Source organism: Lissotriton vulgaris, chromosome 7 (assembly GCF_964263255.1).
Source record: "Lissotriton vulgaris chromosome 7, aLisVul1.2, whole genome shotgun sequence".
Classification (NCBI taxonomy): Eukaryota; Metazoa; Chordata; class Amphibia; order Caudata; family Salamandridae; genus Lissotriton; species Lissotriton vulgaris.
Window position 1 is genome coordinate 1331510445 of NC_141695.1, and position 16317 is coordinate 1331526761.

General features: G+C 49.2%; 1 protein-coding gene across 2 annotated transcripts in view; it reads right to left on the reverse strand.

The window, feature by feature from the left end:
- Positions 1-16317, reverse strand: part of LOC147703626 (zinc-binding protein A33-like) — a 231186-nt gene that overhangs the window by 143030 nt on the left and 71839 nt on the right. The window contains exon 3 of one of the 2 annotated variants that reach the window (XM_086931967.1): positions 12978-13459. In XM_086931967.1, the coding sequence (XP_086788093.1) occupies positions 12978-13459 (482 nt within the window). Of the gene's footprint in view, positions 1-12977; positions 13463-16317 lie in introns of both variants that reach the window. The other variant, XM_086931966.1, reaches the window with a different exon arrangement.

The window sequence follows — 16317 nt, forward strand, 5'->3', positions numbered from 1 at the left end:
TAGGGAGCTATATCGCACCATAACTGGCGATCATATCGTCCCAATATTGCCAAAGCATTGGCGGCGCGAACCAGAAGGCTAGCAGTGGAGGAAAATCTCTTGCCTGTGTTATCCAGTCGTCGTCCATCCTTGTCAGGAGGGGCTGTCAAGGGAGCAGAAGGGTTCCGTGATTTCCTTTGCGCTGCCTGTGAGATAACAGAGTCCCGCTTAGGATGACCTGTCAGCGCTGCCGGTCCATCCTCTGGCGCTTTATACTTGTCAATGCGCGGTAGCACAGGGACCACCGTCGCTGGGTTTTTCATGGTCTTCAAGCCTTCCTCCCATAGATGTTCCACAATCGGAATGGACCTCGTAGTTTTGCGGTGAGTTTCTTTAAAATCGTACAAGAAACAGTCTGTGGTTTGAGCAGGCAACACCAATTTAAATCGGCTGCCTGCACGCTCCATCAGTTGGTGAAAGCTGCCGATGTCAGCAGGAGGAGAATCACCTAATTCTTGGTGAGGTGAAGCTTGATCCGGGATGATGTAGTCATTGTATTCATCCCCTTCCTGATCTGAGTCCTGATTATCACCGGACAACACATCCGTATCATTATCATGATCCCCATCCGGATCGGCTGTTCCCGACACAGCTTGGGGCACAGGCCGCTGTGGTTGAGGAGGAGTCTGTACCGGGTGTACAGGAGGGACAACCGAAGTGGTCTTGTACTGGTGTCGACGGAGTAGACCTTCTCGGAGCTGGTCGCTCGGCTTTCGACTTGTAGTCGTGCAGCATTTTGTGTCGACTTTTAGTCTTGCAGCATTTTGTGTAAGTCATGCAGGAATGACGTCGGGACTGAAACCATGTCCTGTGGTACATAGTCCCTTGAGTGATCTGTCTGTGGGTAGTCACCTCCACCTTGTTCATACGCCTCCTCTGAGTCAGTCTCTTGACTTTTGATGAGAAGCTGAGATGGGCTATTCGCATACTCAAAAGCATCCTGACCGTCTCCCTCAGAGTCCTCCTGGTCTAGCAACATAGTGGGAGGTAAAGAGGTCACCCTCCTTGGGGGATGTCATTTCAGGTGTGATCCTTGTGAGAGAAATTGTTACCCTTCTCTCCGCAGCCAGTATTGTTGGTTGGTCGGTCGACGCCGGAGAAATCCTAGTCGACGAGATAGGAATAGCAGATGTCGTCGTTGACGCCACCGACGACGAGCCCGCCGTCGATGTAGAAATTGTTGTCGACGAAGCACTAGTCTACGACATGACCGTCGTCGACACCGCCGTCGACGTAGTCGTCAACATTGCTGTCGTCGACACCGCCGTCGACTATTATGTTTTTAGTCAACGACGACTTCATCTTCGTCGACGATGTAGTCGGCATACTTCCCGTCGACGCTGCAGTCGTCGAGCCCTTCTTCGACCAATTGGATCTTGGGCTTCATTTTCGTCATCGACGGAGCTACCGTCGACGAAGTCTTCGTCGTAGAGGACTTGGAACTCCTCTGAAGAGTGTGATGAGGGTCTTTTCAAGGCTGGGTCTGTCTTCTCACCCTTAGGAGGCGAAATCAGTTCTGCCTTGCCCGACCCACTGTGGTGGGGGGAACCTCCTGAACCCCGGCCATCAGACTCCCTGGGGGTCTTTGAAGCCTTTGAGGGGCGCCCAATAAAGGAAGATGGGGAACCTCTACCCCTTTTCACTGACCTTCTTGAGGAAGCACAGGAAGCCGATTCCTCCTCATCACTGGAAACTCCATGTTTCCTTTCCTTCTGCCTCTGCAACCCTGTAAGAAGCCTTCCAGCACGATCTCTCAAGGTCTTGGTGGAGCGAGTGCGGCAAATCTTACAGTCCTCTGCCTTGTGGTCTGGATACAGGCAGTAGATGCAATCCTTGTGTTTGTCCTCCACAAACAGCTTTTTCTTCCCACAGGTGGAACAGGGCTTGAAAAGGGCTTTCTTCTTCTCAACCTCAGACATCTTGATGAAGAAAGAGTTTCCTGAAGAAATCTGAAGAAAATCCTGAAGAAATAACTGTTGAAATGATTTTGAAAGAGTAGAAATAGAGCAGAGCTCAATGGAGACTCCCTAGCACAACGTGCGGTAGAAAATCTGAGGCTCTGAGGTTCCTTCAGGAAGGTTCTAAGGGTGAGGCTATTCTGATTGGCTGACGCCTAGAGTTTGGTCTCTTTTACAAAAAGAGGCTGATATGTTACAAAAGGGAATGAGGCCTAGGCCTTTCCTTTCTCTTTTGTACCTACTACTATGATATTTTTTATTACCGAGACTCCCAGTCCGACGACGGGGAATGATACAAAGCATGGGAATCTATGAAAGTTCCAATACTGGGGCAAGCCCATTCACACATCCTTATCCAGGCGGACGAGAAAACGGAGCACTGCCCACAGAAGCACAGCGCACCCACTGACGCTGCCGGACAGAACTGTCCCAAGCACAGGGCTGGGGTCGTCCCAGAAACGCACTGCACTTTCCTAGCTCGATAACATCTTCGAGGCGCCCTCGGACACTTCTTACCTACCCACGCGTACCCAGGAACAACCACACTCGTCCGGACAGAACCAGCGCCCTCAGTGCGATGCCGGGATTGCCGCTAGCAATAATTTCTCAGTTCCTACCTTGAACACATCTACTAGGCGTCTTCACGATATGTCACAGAAAAACACTACCCACCCAGGAACAACTGCACGCCACCACCGGGCCAGAGCCGATACATTTTCGTAGCTCCACAACCTAGTGTTTGTGGCGCCCATCCGTTCCCTCACAACACCCACTGCTCACAAACCCAGCGCACACGCCACCGGACAGACCCACTCTCTCGGATATTCCTGCTTCTAGCACCAGTTGCACTTTCATGGGGTCTATAACATTCGTGGCCCCCTCCTCCGGGGGACCCCTTGCCACAGACAGGCCGGGCCTTGTACACAAATGCAGGGAGAGGTGCGAGGGTGGGTACCTGTGCTGCCTGTCAGTCGTGCAGCCACAGAGGCCCCGTGAGTGCCCGGAAATCTAAGCACACTGGAGTGTAAACAAGACTCTGCAGTTAAACAAGTGCCCCCTTCACCAGCAGGGTTACTGCACAGGGTGCCAGCGCCTCCAAGCCGGCCCCTCGTCCAAGCACAAGCCCACAGGCAGCTCCCTCGGGCACAGGCAGCCCCCTCAGGCACAGGCAGCCTCTTACTTACACTGATGCGGGCTGGAAATTCACACCATTCGCCACTGGCTCGGAGCTTCAAGTACAGAAAAAAGTTCCCTTTCCTTGGCGTGGGGGGCTGAGCCCCGGCTGCAGCGAGGGGAGAAAACAGGGATGGGTGTTCTCTCCGGATATCCAGTGGGAGCGGCCCGTGGACCGGGGAGCCCAGCGAGGGTCTGCAGCAGGCGGCGGAAGGGGATCCTCTGCGGCGGGTGGACGCCTCCTGGCACCGCTGCGGGCTGGATCCTTGCACTGGTGGTGCCCAGGTGGGCACGAGGGTGGCCTTGCAGTGCTGCCGGCTATGCAGGCGGTGCAGGCAGGTTGCTCAGGCTGCGCTGCCGGTGATGCAGGTAGGGTGCTCAGTGGTGCAGGCAGGGTACTTGCAGCCGGGAACTCACGTACGCTCCTACCAGACAGATCAGCACCAACATCGGCCACCGTTCCCTAATCGAGGCTGGGGATCCGCGATGAAAAATAGAAGAGTAAATAAAAGCGTCAAAGAAAAGAAAACACTGAAGCCCTCAATCCAAAAGACGAGGTAGTGTTGTGTCGGAGGATATCAACGACGTTGTCGCAAACGGAGAAAAGGAAACAAATCAAACATCTGATAAACAGCAGTGCCCTGTGTGACAGTATGCACGAGAAAACTAGGAAAGCATTCGGCATTCGAATCACGCTAATCAGGAGAGAGGAACAGGAAATATACAGTACGGCTGAAACAGAAACAAGTGGTCTACAGGGCAACTTCTGCACCATTGCGGGCAACAGCAAAAACTAAAAAAAAATGGCGGCCGAAAATTTTCGGATTCGGGGGGTGTTTTTTGCGCCCTGAGTGACAGACGTCACAGGGCTAAAGAAATCAAAAAAATCACGCCCCCGAATCGAAAAAGACGGAGCCTATTCGGAGGGATGGCTCTCTCCTCCATTGGCTGGCCTTCGTTTAGGAAGCCAGCCAATGGAGGGAGAGCCAAAAAGAGGTAGGGATAAAGCAGCCCTCTTACTGACAATAATTCTCGGACTTCCGGTCTGCCTTCGGCGGACCGGATATTACCGAGACCTAAAAAGCAGTGAGCAAGGTTAGTATGGACGTTTCTAGAGGCATTTAAACAGTCCATCTATTCCAGCATTAAAGCTAAAAAACAAGACACGAGAGCCTGCAGGAAGAATTTATATATAGTTTTACAATCTCTTCTGAAGGCAGATGTTGGATAGTCTCGGATGTGCGGCTTCTCCGTGCCAAATGAGCCATTGCTTTTTGAACCCCAGCTCGGACTCATTTGGCTCATACAGGTAGTAAAACAGCACTAAGGTGCATAATACAGTTGACCTTGTTCAATTACATAAACAATTATTCGCGTCAAGGCTCACAAGTGCTGCACTAATGACATTTTCTAACTTAATTTGGAGTTTATAGGTCCGTTTTAAGAGATTGGTCAGAAATCTAAGCTTAATTTTATGAAATGTTAGGAATGAGTTATTGTGTGATATTTGACTAAATACATGAATAAATTCACACAAATACGACCGTGTTCTTCATGAGCAGAGCAACAGATCGATTGACTCGAGGATTTAAAAAGATTTACTTGCAGTCACCGAGTGAGATTGGGTTGTAAAACCACCAGAGAGGTAGAAGCCCTTTTAGGCATTTTGGTGACTGTTAATGCGGTTGTTTGAAGGCTATGCAATACCAAATGAGATTTATGTATCGTCCCGAGGAGTGTAATTTGCTCCCAAGAGCAAACCGAGGCATGTGGGTTCTAGGATTGAAAAGGTGCTTAAACACATAGGATACATGATATATAACTTTATAAAGCAACAGGACATCACTGAAAAAAGCAGGACTGAAATTGTGAAACACAAACGATGTGGTAGGTAAAATAGTCTAACAGAAGCCCACTCCACCATACCAGCATCCACAGACAAAAGAGTACATTAGTTTAAGGCAATCTTCATGGCTTTTAATAGGAGACTGGTCTAAAACAGGAGTGTAACCCATAAACCGAGTTGAGATTAGGGTAGGTACGTGGAACAAACAATATCTCAACTGGTGTAGTTAAGGAGGACGGTTAGGTATGCAAGTCAAGGACTTTACACGAGAGGACAAACCAGGAGACTCTTGGTAGATTTTTAGAATGTGCATACATCATATTTGAGAGCAAAAGCTAAATTACATAAACAGTTATGACCGTACTGTAAGCTAAAATGCGTGAACAACCCGAATTGACCTTGGTGCGTGAATATGAAGGTGCCAAAGTGGCGATGCAAGTAACAATTGGTGATCAGCGAAAGAGAACGATGTGAAATGTGAGCACCTATACAATGAATGGGTGTTTCCAGACAAATGTATGGTTGACAAAAGAATTGAGAACAATTTAGTTGGAACCACGGAGGCTGCGCCTTTAGTGGTGCTGAAGGGTAGATGACGTTTCGATCCAGTGACTCTGGATCATCCTCAGGACAGGGTTGTCAAACAATCTCAGTGCGTTGCCCAATCTCAGTGCTTTGTCACGACGAACTGCACACGAACGTGGCGGTCATCCCGTAATTCAAGCCCCGGCACACTGCACACGACTGTGGCGGTGCCCCACCGAGTGCCTCCCAATACTGTAACCAAGCTAGGACTCCACAGTGCCTTCCCGCCGCCGATGCTCCGCCCAGACACGGCCTAAAATGACCCAGTTTCTCAGAGGACTCCACCAACCTGCCTGACGCCACGGCATTGAGCCCCTCAAAGCATCCTTGAAGCGGGCACCCACGCCTCCCAAAGCACTGCGATTATTTGACAACCCTGTCCTGATGATCCAGAGTCACTGGATCAAAACGCCATCAACCCTTCAGCGCGACTAAAGGCGCAACCTCCGTGGTTTCAACAAAATAGTTCTCAATTCTTTTATCAACCGTACATTTATGTCTGGAACCACCCCATTCACTGTATATTATTGCTCACATTTCACACTGTTCTTTCGCTGATCACCAATTGTCACTTGCGTCGCCACTGTCACTTTCACATTCAAGCACCAGGGTCAATTTGGGTTGTTTTCGCATTTTAGCTTTCAGTGCTGTCATAACTTTAATATAATTTCTCATTTGCTCTCAAATATATGATGCTGTATGCACATTCTAAAAATCTACCAAGAGTCTCCTGGTTTGTCCTCTCGTGTAAAGTCTTTGACTTACATACCTAACCCTCCTTTTTAATAGAAGACAGCATGCGGGGAGCTGTGCAACTACAAGTAGAGTCCAGAAGAGAACCATGCACTCCACATTGCTGGAGGAAAATTAAACTTCTCCTTTAAAAGGATGATCAAATCCATACAAAATTTAACAAATTACGGAGACTGAAGGAGGCAGATTGGTTACTTGTGTTTGGACCGGAATGCATGACTGTGCAAGTCAAACTTTCCAATAAGAGTCGGAGGAAGACGCAATTGTGGTGCTGGCCATGTGGTCAATGTGCATGGGGCAATCAACCCTGCATAGCTAACCGGAATCTGCAATCCCTTACACAGGGAGGGATATACTGACAAAGTGCCTCTACTGGTGGGGAAGACAAGAAGGGCTCGGGAGCCAGAATCAAGACCTAGCCATGTCATCAGCAATCAGTTTTCCCAAGGCTCAGAGTCAGCTGCTTCGGATTAGAGCCAAGGTGCAGAGAATGAACTAGAATTGCTAGAGCAGATTTTTTTTGGCAGGCAGCAAGTAGGTGACTGGACTAGAACTACCAGTCACTGGACCCCGCACTGGTCTTCATGGACCAAGTGGGACATGAGTGTGGTCAATCAGTTGGCTTGTAGTTTATTTACATAGGACGCTCACGTCTGAATTAATCATGGTGAGTATGCTGCAGGATCAGCCTGGTCATCGCCCAGTTTTGAGGAACGTACATATCTACCTCAATAGTCTGCAGCAGCACCCCGCTGCCGTGCACCTCAAAGACCTCAAGGAGGCCATGCACGATAGTCGCTGAGAACGCGGATAAAATTTAGGTGAGAAGCCATTGCCCCCTTAGCCTGTGGGAGGATACTTAATGTGGTCCTTAGCACCTTAAGTTCTATGGGGGTGTACAGGGTATCGGCAACTGCTGAGGTTCTTCGGTTTCTGACTTCGTCCCGTAATTAGCCGCCATTTTGTGTTGCCCTCACTCAGGCAGCACGGCGAACGGAGTGTTTTTGCTTTTTTCAGCTGCTACGTGTCTCTTCTGTTAAAGAGTAACCCCCTGCCCTTGTTTACGAAACAGATGTCAGGGTCTGGCCGAGTTCACTAATCCATGTCTGGGTTGATTGATCCCTGTCTCGACTGACTATTTGGCTTCTTCTATTCTTTCCTTACATTATCTTATCCGACTGGCCTGCGCTATTCTCTCCTTGTATTCTCTTGTTACACAACTATCCTTTGAGGCACACAAATACGTCCTGCCACCTGCAAATTGGATTGTTGGTACTAGCACGGATTAATTTGTGGGGAGGGGTGACAAACGGGGTCTGAAAGAAGGGCGTATTTGGGACACCAGATAGCTTGCTTTCCAACTTTTCCTATTGGCTTGCTTTGTATGTACTGGGAATAAACGTTGTAAATATGTGTGCTATAAAAGATTGAGCGCCACGGACTAAAGTGGCAGTCTCCACAGAATATATGCTGTATGTACTTCTGGGACAACTGTACTTTGCTGCAGCTAATAAACCTGGTTTTCTACGCCCAACAGTGTCTCGTGTCTGTTTGACAAGGCAGGTGAACTCCGGGATTTAAGGCGTGCCCTGCGCCGCCAGGCCCATAAGGCCCGGTTCTCCACTGCTGGTTCAAGCCTGGGCATGTCCAGGCTCTCTAAGAATGGAGATTATTGGTTGAGAACTATATGCGGGTCCGCAGTGTACACTCGCTGCAAGTGCTCTCGGTACGTGCCCACTTTGCGCGCCCTAGTGCCCTATATCAGGTGTGTTTTAAGTGGGAGTGTGCTCCCAGGAAGGCTCCAGGACAGGAGCCTACCAGATTTGTCGCCCTCTCTATGTAATCCATCTTTATGTTTTACGTGTATACTTGTATAAAAATAAGGTCAGATATCTGCTACTCACCTGCCAGTTTTCTCCTGCGTACCTCAGGGGTTGGTAAGGACCCCCATCTGTATTGAGGCCATCATTTAGTCCCAACTTAAATCTGCCTGAGACTGTTGCACTCCACACGTTAGTCCCAGGCATGCTCCCCTCCTTACTACTTTAAGGGCCTCGCATTCCTTTGCCCATGTAATCTGTCAGTGTCTGTGATAATACTTCCCTCCCAGGTGGGTCCATTAGGATACCCACAGGCATCCTCCATGACACTGTGCGAGACCTCTCCAGTCTAATGTGCAACCGACTAGGAAATGATCTTATAGAAAGCAGTATAGGAGTGTCACCACAATGTCCTCGGATTGCAGGATCCCTGCTACCTGTATCCGATTAACCCGCTGAAGGTCGAATGTGTCATGGAAAGGCATGTGTATACCCTCTGGGTGGGGTGGTTCATCCACTAGACATCCTCTCAGCCCATGTTCTGCATTACCCTGCTAAGTGTTGCCGTCATACGGGTTTAGTCATTTTATGCCTTTAAGATGAATGCCCTATACCTCTTAAAGTAGAATCCCAAACCCCGGATATTCTAAATCAGGATTCTGAAGTCACCCCCCAATCACCCTCTGTGCATTCTGGTGTAAGCCTCCTCTTCCCCTACCATATCATCCCTACTCTCAACTGCTGTCCAACACACAAATAAACCATACAAACCAAAACTCCCCCCTTGGACAAATACAGCACAGCTGTTTAACTATGCCTTATTTGCTTGTGCCAGGACTTTCATTGCACCCCAGCCTGTCCAACGGGGACCGGCTAACACTCCACCACTACCACCCCCACCAACCCAGCCAGCCGCTCATATCCACACACAATATCCTAGCTTCCTCTCCATTGCAGGTGGTCTAGCCTGACAAGTCTGTTCTCCATCTGGTAATCAGAGTGGCATGCAAGCATGTCATGTTGGTTCAGTTTTATCTGGGGGCCCCACACCACAAAATGTCACTGCAGTTATGCTAGTGCCATATTAACTGACAGCAGCGTTTGGACTCCTGCAGACATGCACCACACCAGCCCCTGACACTAATTCACATACTCAAACCACAGGTATCCCAGTCAGGCATCACCAATCCCACCCTCTGGGGTGACCATGGTATCTGATACAAAGTTCATCACTGGGCTCAGGTCCCAGTCGCAGCAAGTGGTTAAGAGATATTGCACTTATGAATGTAGCTGTAGGGTCCAGTCCTCACCGATAGTCACCCTCCGAGAACCCTATTTTTGGGGTGGGGGTTAAGGTACTCATTGAGTGGTTACAGCTGCCCCCCCCCTCATTGGGGTCCCTGGTTCTGCTGCTCCCCAATCGGGGTATCACTGACTTACACCTGTGTTCCAATCAAACCCCGACCTCTCCGAGATCAAAAATGTTTTCCTTTATCTTGATAAGGACCATTTCACTGGGTGCAGGAGCCTGCATTAAATTGTAGTGCTCTCAGCTTTTGCTCAACACTTAGGAAAGATTTGCACTGTTCCTGCACCCATTTTGTGCAGTCCAGGTAGATGGCCATCATGTTTCCAAAGAGGGGTAAAGCCTGCTCCCGGGTAGCTTGAAGGATACTGTCATTGCTGTGGTAGTTGAGGATTTTTGCAATGATGGCAGGGGGTGAGTGGAGTGGGATTGTGCCTTACGTTGTCCCTTCACTATGAAAATGTCCGACAGGCCCTTTGGCTTAATTTCAGTCTGCACCCAGTACTCTAAAAACTTTTCTGTAGAAGCCACTTCTGCCCTATCTGGGAACTCCAATACACTGATGTTGCTACGGCAGTAGCGACCCTCAGCATCTTCAACGTGATGATCCAGCACACCTTTGACCGTGGTCATCTGGGCCATGTGACTCTTGAAGGCCACAACTTCACCTTGTAGCTCAGAGAGGTTGCCTTCAGTGGTTGTGACTGTCTGCAAACTCTTGGGGCCACGAGAGTGAGATTAATATTAATAGACATGGTCTATTTTATGTTCAAGTGTGGTCCAGGAGCCCTGCATAGCTTCCAGCAGTTTAGCCCTGGACGGCTCTTGGTCCCCTTCCGGCAGGCCCACTGCATTAACAGCACCACATTCATTGGTGCATGTGGTGGTATATTGAGCGATGGTACTCATGGCGTGAAAGCACGTGGGCCTGTCCTTATATATGGTACATTCCAGGGGACTGCAGGGTTGACCCACCCAGGCCGCTGATGTCAGAGGTTGTCCAGTCAGCCAGGCTCTCCGGTCAGAGTACGCTTGTGTTGGTGCTGCTGCCTCGCTGTGTTGATCCAAACAGAGTCGGGCTCCTGAGGTCAGTCAACCCCAGCTGTTGAAAGAACTTCACATTTCTCTGCACCAGGTCTGTTTACCTGTGGGTCAGCAAGTCCAGGATTGCAGGGGCAATGCAATTAAGAGTAATGTTGTCCCACAGCCACTAGCAAATGGGCCCATGAGTGTTCAGGGAGATCTCCACAGTGGGTCCCATGTGCCAACATGCTGCTTCGTTGCAGCCTGTGGGTCATCAGTTCTATCGCACCCTCCGCCTGGGGACGGGTGGGATGATTCTCTGCTCTTGCCATATGGAGCTTCAGAGGTGTGCCCCTTGCAGTCTGGCACCCCAGAGCACTTCACTTGCTCCTGTGTGGGGGCCCCTCCGTAGCCCAACAGCCTCTATCATCGCCGAGGCCAGGAACTATTAGTTTGTTGATGGCCAGGGACTGTCTGGAGATTAAACACACCGCTAGCAGACAATATGCACCCCCATGTCCACTCCAGGCCAGCCACTTGTGCATGTGCTGGGGGGTAGCCATTAGACACAGATATGGCTCAGTGGGGGTCTGCAGTGCTGCTCCTACATCTCACTACCAGATGGTTTGTCAGAAATCCACGGTAGGCCAAGTCATCACCTATGCAGAGTGGCTGGGACCCAGGAAGTCACTTATTGGCCCAGAGTCCAGTGGGGGACGGGGACGCCACCCCACAGGTACCCTGGGCTGCCATGTTTGTCTGCATCAGTCCAATCGAAGAGGACCACCAGGGGCCCTCAAGTCCAACTACAGGTTGGCTCTCAGCACTGTGGGGCGCGGGTGTCTTCCTCTGTTTTGCGGGGGTCGCCACAAGGCAGGTCAGCCCACCCAAGCTCTGGTATCTCCTCTAGGGCCACCTCACGGGAAGCGGTGGTCAGATGTTTGGGCTCTATAGGCTCCGGTGCCACTGCTTTCCTCCTTCAGCCCAGTGCTACAAGCTTCCAAGCCCACAACACGTTTCGCGCTCTGCTCTAGCCGGGAGATGCAGGTGTTCTTCACCAACTGCCTCAGTTACCGCGCAGGACAGGGCACTTCCCATGAGGCTCTCTGCTCCTGCACTTAATTGCTAGGCCACACAACCCAATCACATTTTTAACTCCGTTTAAGTTTGAAATGCACTAAAGTGGAGTGCTTCAACAAGTACTGAAGGTGCCTGCATGACTGTACAAGCCCTAATGTGGAAAATGAAAACAATCGACAATTAATTTGAAGATTTAAGTAGGGCGGCATCCGAGGTATTGCAGGGATTAAGGGGTGGGGGTGGGTGGAAGCGGAGTCTAGTTGGAGAAAAACTGTACAAGAGGGCACCATCTCTTGCAGAGGTTTAACAGTTAGGAGGTTACCTCCCTCAGGAGAAAGAGCAGGCCAGTAGATGAATTAGGGATAAGAATTATAATTCTTGAAACAATAAATGACAAGTGCCATCACAGCCCCCAGCCCTGGTGGCATAGTTGCTGGAAATGTGCCGTGGTGAAACACTTACTTAGAACCCCAGTGTTAGCAGGTGAGACTGCTCTGCTGCAAGAGGCAGCAAACCGTTCTTGAAGTGATGCATTCTCCCCGGCTAATTGAATGTCTAGCCCCGCCAATCATCTGGAGGCCCACCAATGCCTCTATAGAGAAGTTAGTAGTGTGTGATTGCACAGATTTGACAAAAGCTCCAGGAATTCAAATCTGGTGCCACATCCAGATAAATGAGCAAAAACAATGTAGTAAGTTCAAAAAAACTTGAGCTCTTTATTTACCACTATATCTACCCATGGTAAAGTTCATACTCTATTGCTACGCTCGCTCACATTGGAGTTCACTGCATACGATCATGAGCTGTTGAGTAATGCAAGCACAAATGCATTACCTACATCTGGATATACACAATAATGTGTCAAGGACATGCAAGAAGAGTGTGCAACACTATGGCTAAAAATACAGTTAACTACTAGTTGCCCATGTTACTTGCAATTGATATCTTGCAAATGGGACGTTTTCCCCCTCAGATCAATGTACCAGCTGCTAGCAAATGAAAGCGCTCAGGCAGAGATCTTACTAGCAGCTGCCAAGAACCGGATGAAAACATCCTTGATTGGACGAGTAATCATAGGGAAGTATACAGGAATGAATTTACAGGTCTAGAATTTAGAAAACAGGAGTTCATTACAATATATCAAGCAGCAACAGTTCAAAGCCTCTACGGGTTTTAGCACTGGCACATTAACTTTTGCTCACCTCCAACTCTCTGCAGCCAATCAAACCTAGAGATTTGAGTCAGTAGACTCAAGACAAAAAGGCATGTGTCTACGTACTTACATCTACACAAGTCCAAAAGATTTAAAATAGAACTAATGAAAACTGGTTCAAAAAAGTAGCAGCAAAGGAACCATGCATTAAGTCTGCACTCAGCAGGCACAAAACACGTACCTTGTACATTCCAACTGCCTTCTGGATGGGCATGAAAACGTGATCAGCGTGCTTGGGTGCATCACGGCAGATGATACATATCAGCACTCCATCATCCTTGCAGAAGAACTGCAGCTTCTCTTGGTGGTCTTCACACTGCACTTTGCATTTTCCATTCTTACAGAGGTCTTTCTGATTCTCCAGTGGGTCCCCGCAATACTCTTTGCTGGTGTTCATCTGGAATTCCTCCTTCATCCTTTCAACCAGTCTGGCCAGCGCCATGATAGGTCTATGATCTCCACGAATGAAATTAGCCTTGCAGACTGGACAAGAGCCAATCACCCTGCCAACACATGCTCCATCAATGCAGGTCCGGCAGAAGTCATGGCCACACTTCAGGAGCACTGGGTTCTGATAGAGACCCTTGCACAGTTTGCAGGTCAAATTTTCATGTATATTAAAGGCATTTGAGGTGCAAGCCACAAGATAGTCTATTTTTTTTTCTGCTGGAAGAGAATAGAAAACATTTACTTGTAGTAAACAAGAATTTCAAGCGTGAACAAGACCACCAGTAGTCATTTGCCATATGTTACTGCAGTATGATTGGCATGAGAAGATTGGTTAGATTAAAGAAAAAATACAAAAAGCACCAACACTTACTTCATAAACTTATTCCACTGATATTTGGGGACTCTGAAGCATGATTTTTTGCAAGAAGCAAGGATGGGCAACAAATGTGAATGCACAATCTGGTACAGCAAATGAGACAGAGTCCCAATTGTGGAGACAGTTTATTTCAAGTTCGAAAAGAGAAGCCAGGCACTTCGAAGAAACTCTGGATGCAACCAGCTCACATTTATAGTCTTTCGCACAATATGTCAAGCTGTGGAATTTCCCACGGGCCGCTGATGGACTGTAGTGAGTAGTCTCATCTCACTCCTCCCCCCCCACAGCTTCTTGATGGGCAGAAAGTGACTCCTCTTACGGCGATGAGATCGGATCCCTGGGGTCCTAAAAACAGGAATCTAAGCGGCAATCCCAGCGGTTCGGATATCACATCCTGGAGGCAGTATACTGGCGAGTTTATTAAAAAGGCACTCCTCCGAGCCCAGGAAAGAACAGCTCTCATCGCGCTGGTCATTAAAGGAGCTTTCAGTATGCCACCACGCACAATGAAAGCTAATGAGGCTAAAGATGTGGCGGCACAGAAAGATATCACTGGCAAGGATAAGAGCAAGAACGACTCTAAAACAGCAACTGGCTCTGGTGTCCAGAAGGGCAACAATGCTAATTTTACAAAAAAGACCTTGGGGAAGAAAACGGGAGAGACGCGGGCTGGCAATGATGCAGTACCTACCCCTGGTGACTATGTCCCCCCCTCAATCCACACAGACTAAATAGAAGCTGAAAGAATACAATGCAGCAGCCCAAAGTGGCAGAGAGTTTTGCGAACAAACCCGTAGAGATCGTTGAGGCTGCAGTCAGGAATGCGAGGAGCGGCGGAAAGGTGCTCGATCTACAGAACATCCTCGTGGATGCCGGCATGCCGGTAACTAAGCAACCAGAGCAGGCGATGGTGTCGGAACAGAAGCTGGTGCAAGGTCTGGAGAGTGGACCGGAGGCTTTGACGGAGGATACTGGTACCGGGGGCAATGTGAGTAAAAAGGCGGCCAGAGACAGATTCACCGATCAGAGCAGAGGTGGAGGTTTAGATGGAGGCAGTCCGGTCACCCAGAGTACACAGCTCAATCCCCCAGGTAAAATCAAATCCAAGGGCGAAACACCAGGCTCAGAGTGGGCAGAGCGGGGACAAGGTGGAGGTGGCGTGATGAGTACCTGGGGGAGCAATCTGGCTTTGGCAGCTTTACAACTAGGAATGGCTCTTGCCAGGCATTGCAAGAGTGGGGCTGGTGGCGGAGCTGCTTTACCAGACCGTTTCTATTCGGTCAATGAAGACTCAGAATCATTGGACACAGATAAGGGGAGCTCAGGAGAGACTACCGACTCAGGGAGTAGCTCTACGGCTCCAAAATGCACACAAAAAAACGCTGATCCAGGAGGAAACCCAATCCCCCAGGCAGCCCCACGGACCCCTCTAAGAAACTATTGTGGGACTATTCAGCCACTTCGCAAACATATCAAGACCCGGACGGTGCCCTGTTTCCATCCGGGGGTCAGGTCTCACCCCATTTGTCACCTCAACCAGTCTCATTGGACTTGCTATTTAGTACCCTCAAATCTATGCAAAGTGAGGCCAGTGTCGAGAGTCGGAGGGCGAGACAAGTGGCAAAAAAGATACAGAATACCCTAAGAAAGATGAATAAACTCTACGACGAGGTCGCGGAGAGGGTCACTCAAGTAGGAGGACAGGGAAGCTGGAGGATGATTTCAGCAGCTTCCAGACCTTTAAACAAGATCAGCAGAAAGTGGCAGAGGATGTGCAGTGGAAGATGGAGGACTATGAAAATCATCAACGTCGCAATAATATCAGACTTTTGGGGGTGGCTGAGGGACTGGAAGGACAAGATGCCAGGCTATTTGTTGTGAGCTTATTAAAAGTGGCCTTTCCGGAGCAATCTTCGTGGCAGTGGGAGGTAAAAATCCAGAGGGCGCATCGCTTCCCCTTCACAATTAAGAGTGGGCAGACCGGGTCTCAAGAGGGTAGACCTAGAGCAATTCTGATATTTGTAGGCAACTTTGTTGAGATTTTAGAGAAGGCAAAGCGCTCCTTTAACAATGTTACTTTTTTGCTAGGCCCGATTTTTGCCATGTTACAGTTGAGCATAGGTGGAGATTGCGACAGCTTATCGCTCCCCTACAGGCCCAGGGATCAGAGGCCTATTTGCTGTACCCAGCCAAACTGAAAGTGATTACCAAAAGGCAGGTGAAAAGGTTTCTCAGAGATTAAGCAAAGGAGTACATGGTGGAAGTGCTGGGGTAAAGGGAAGGGGGAAGCTGAGAATAATGGCTCTAAAGGCCTGACAATAGCGTCTCTTCATAGAGGAAACAGGGCTTGCAAATGTCAAACTTAAAGGAGAGGATCACTTTTTTTCCTTTTTCTTTCTGGTGTTCAGTACGTGAGGGAGGAGGAGACAGCTGCATTCTAAAGCGACCACACAGGTCATGGGTGACCTATTTGCCCGTAAGAGAGGGGGGGGGGGGGGGGGAGTACTTGGGAGGAAGGGTTCAGGAGAGAGGGGGTAAGGGGGTTAGGGGTGGGAGGGAGAGATGGGGCACGCACAGCACTTACTTTTTTGTTTAAATGAAGTCGACAAGAAAGTTAGAACAACCGTTTGTCGTATTTTAATGTCTTGCCGAATTGCTTCAATTAATGTTTGCGGGCTGAACAAGGGGCAGAAAA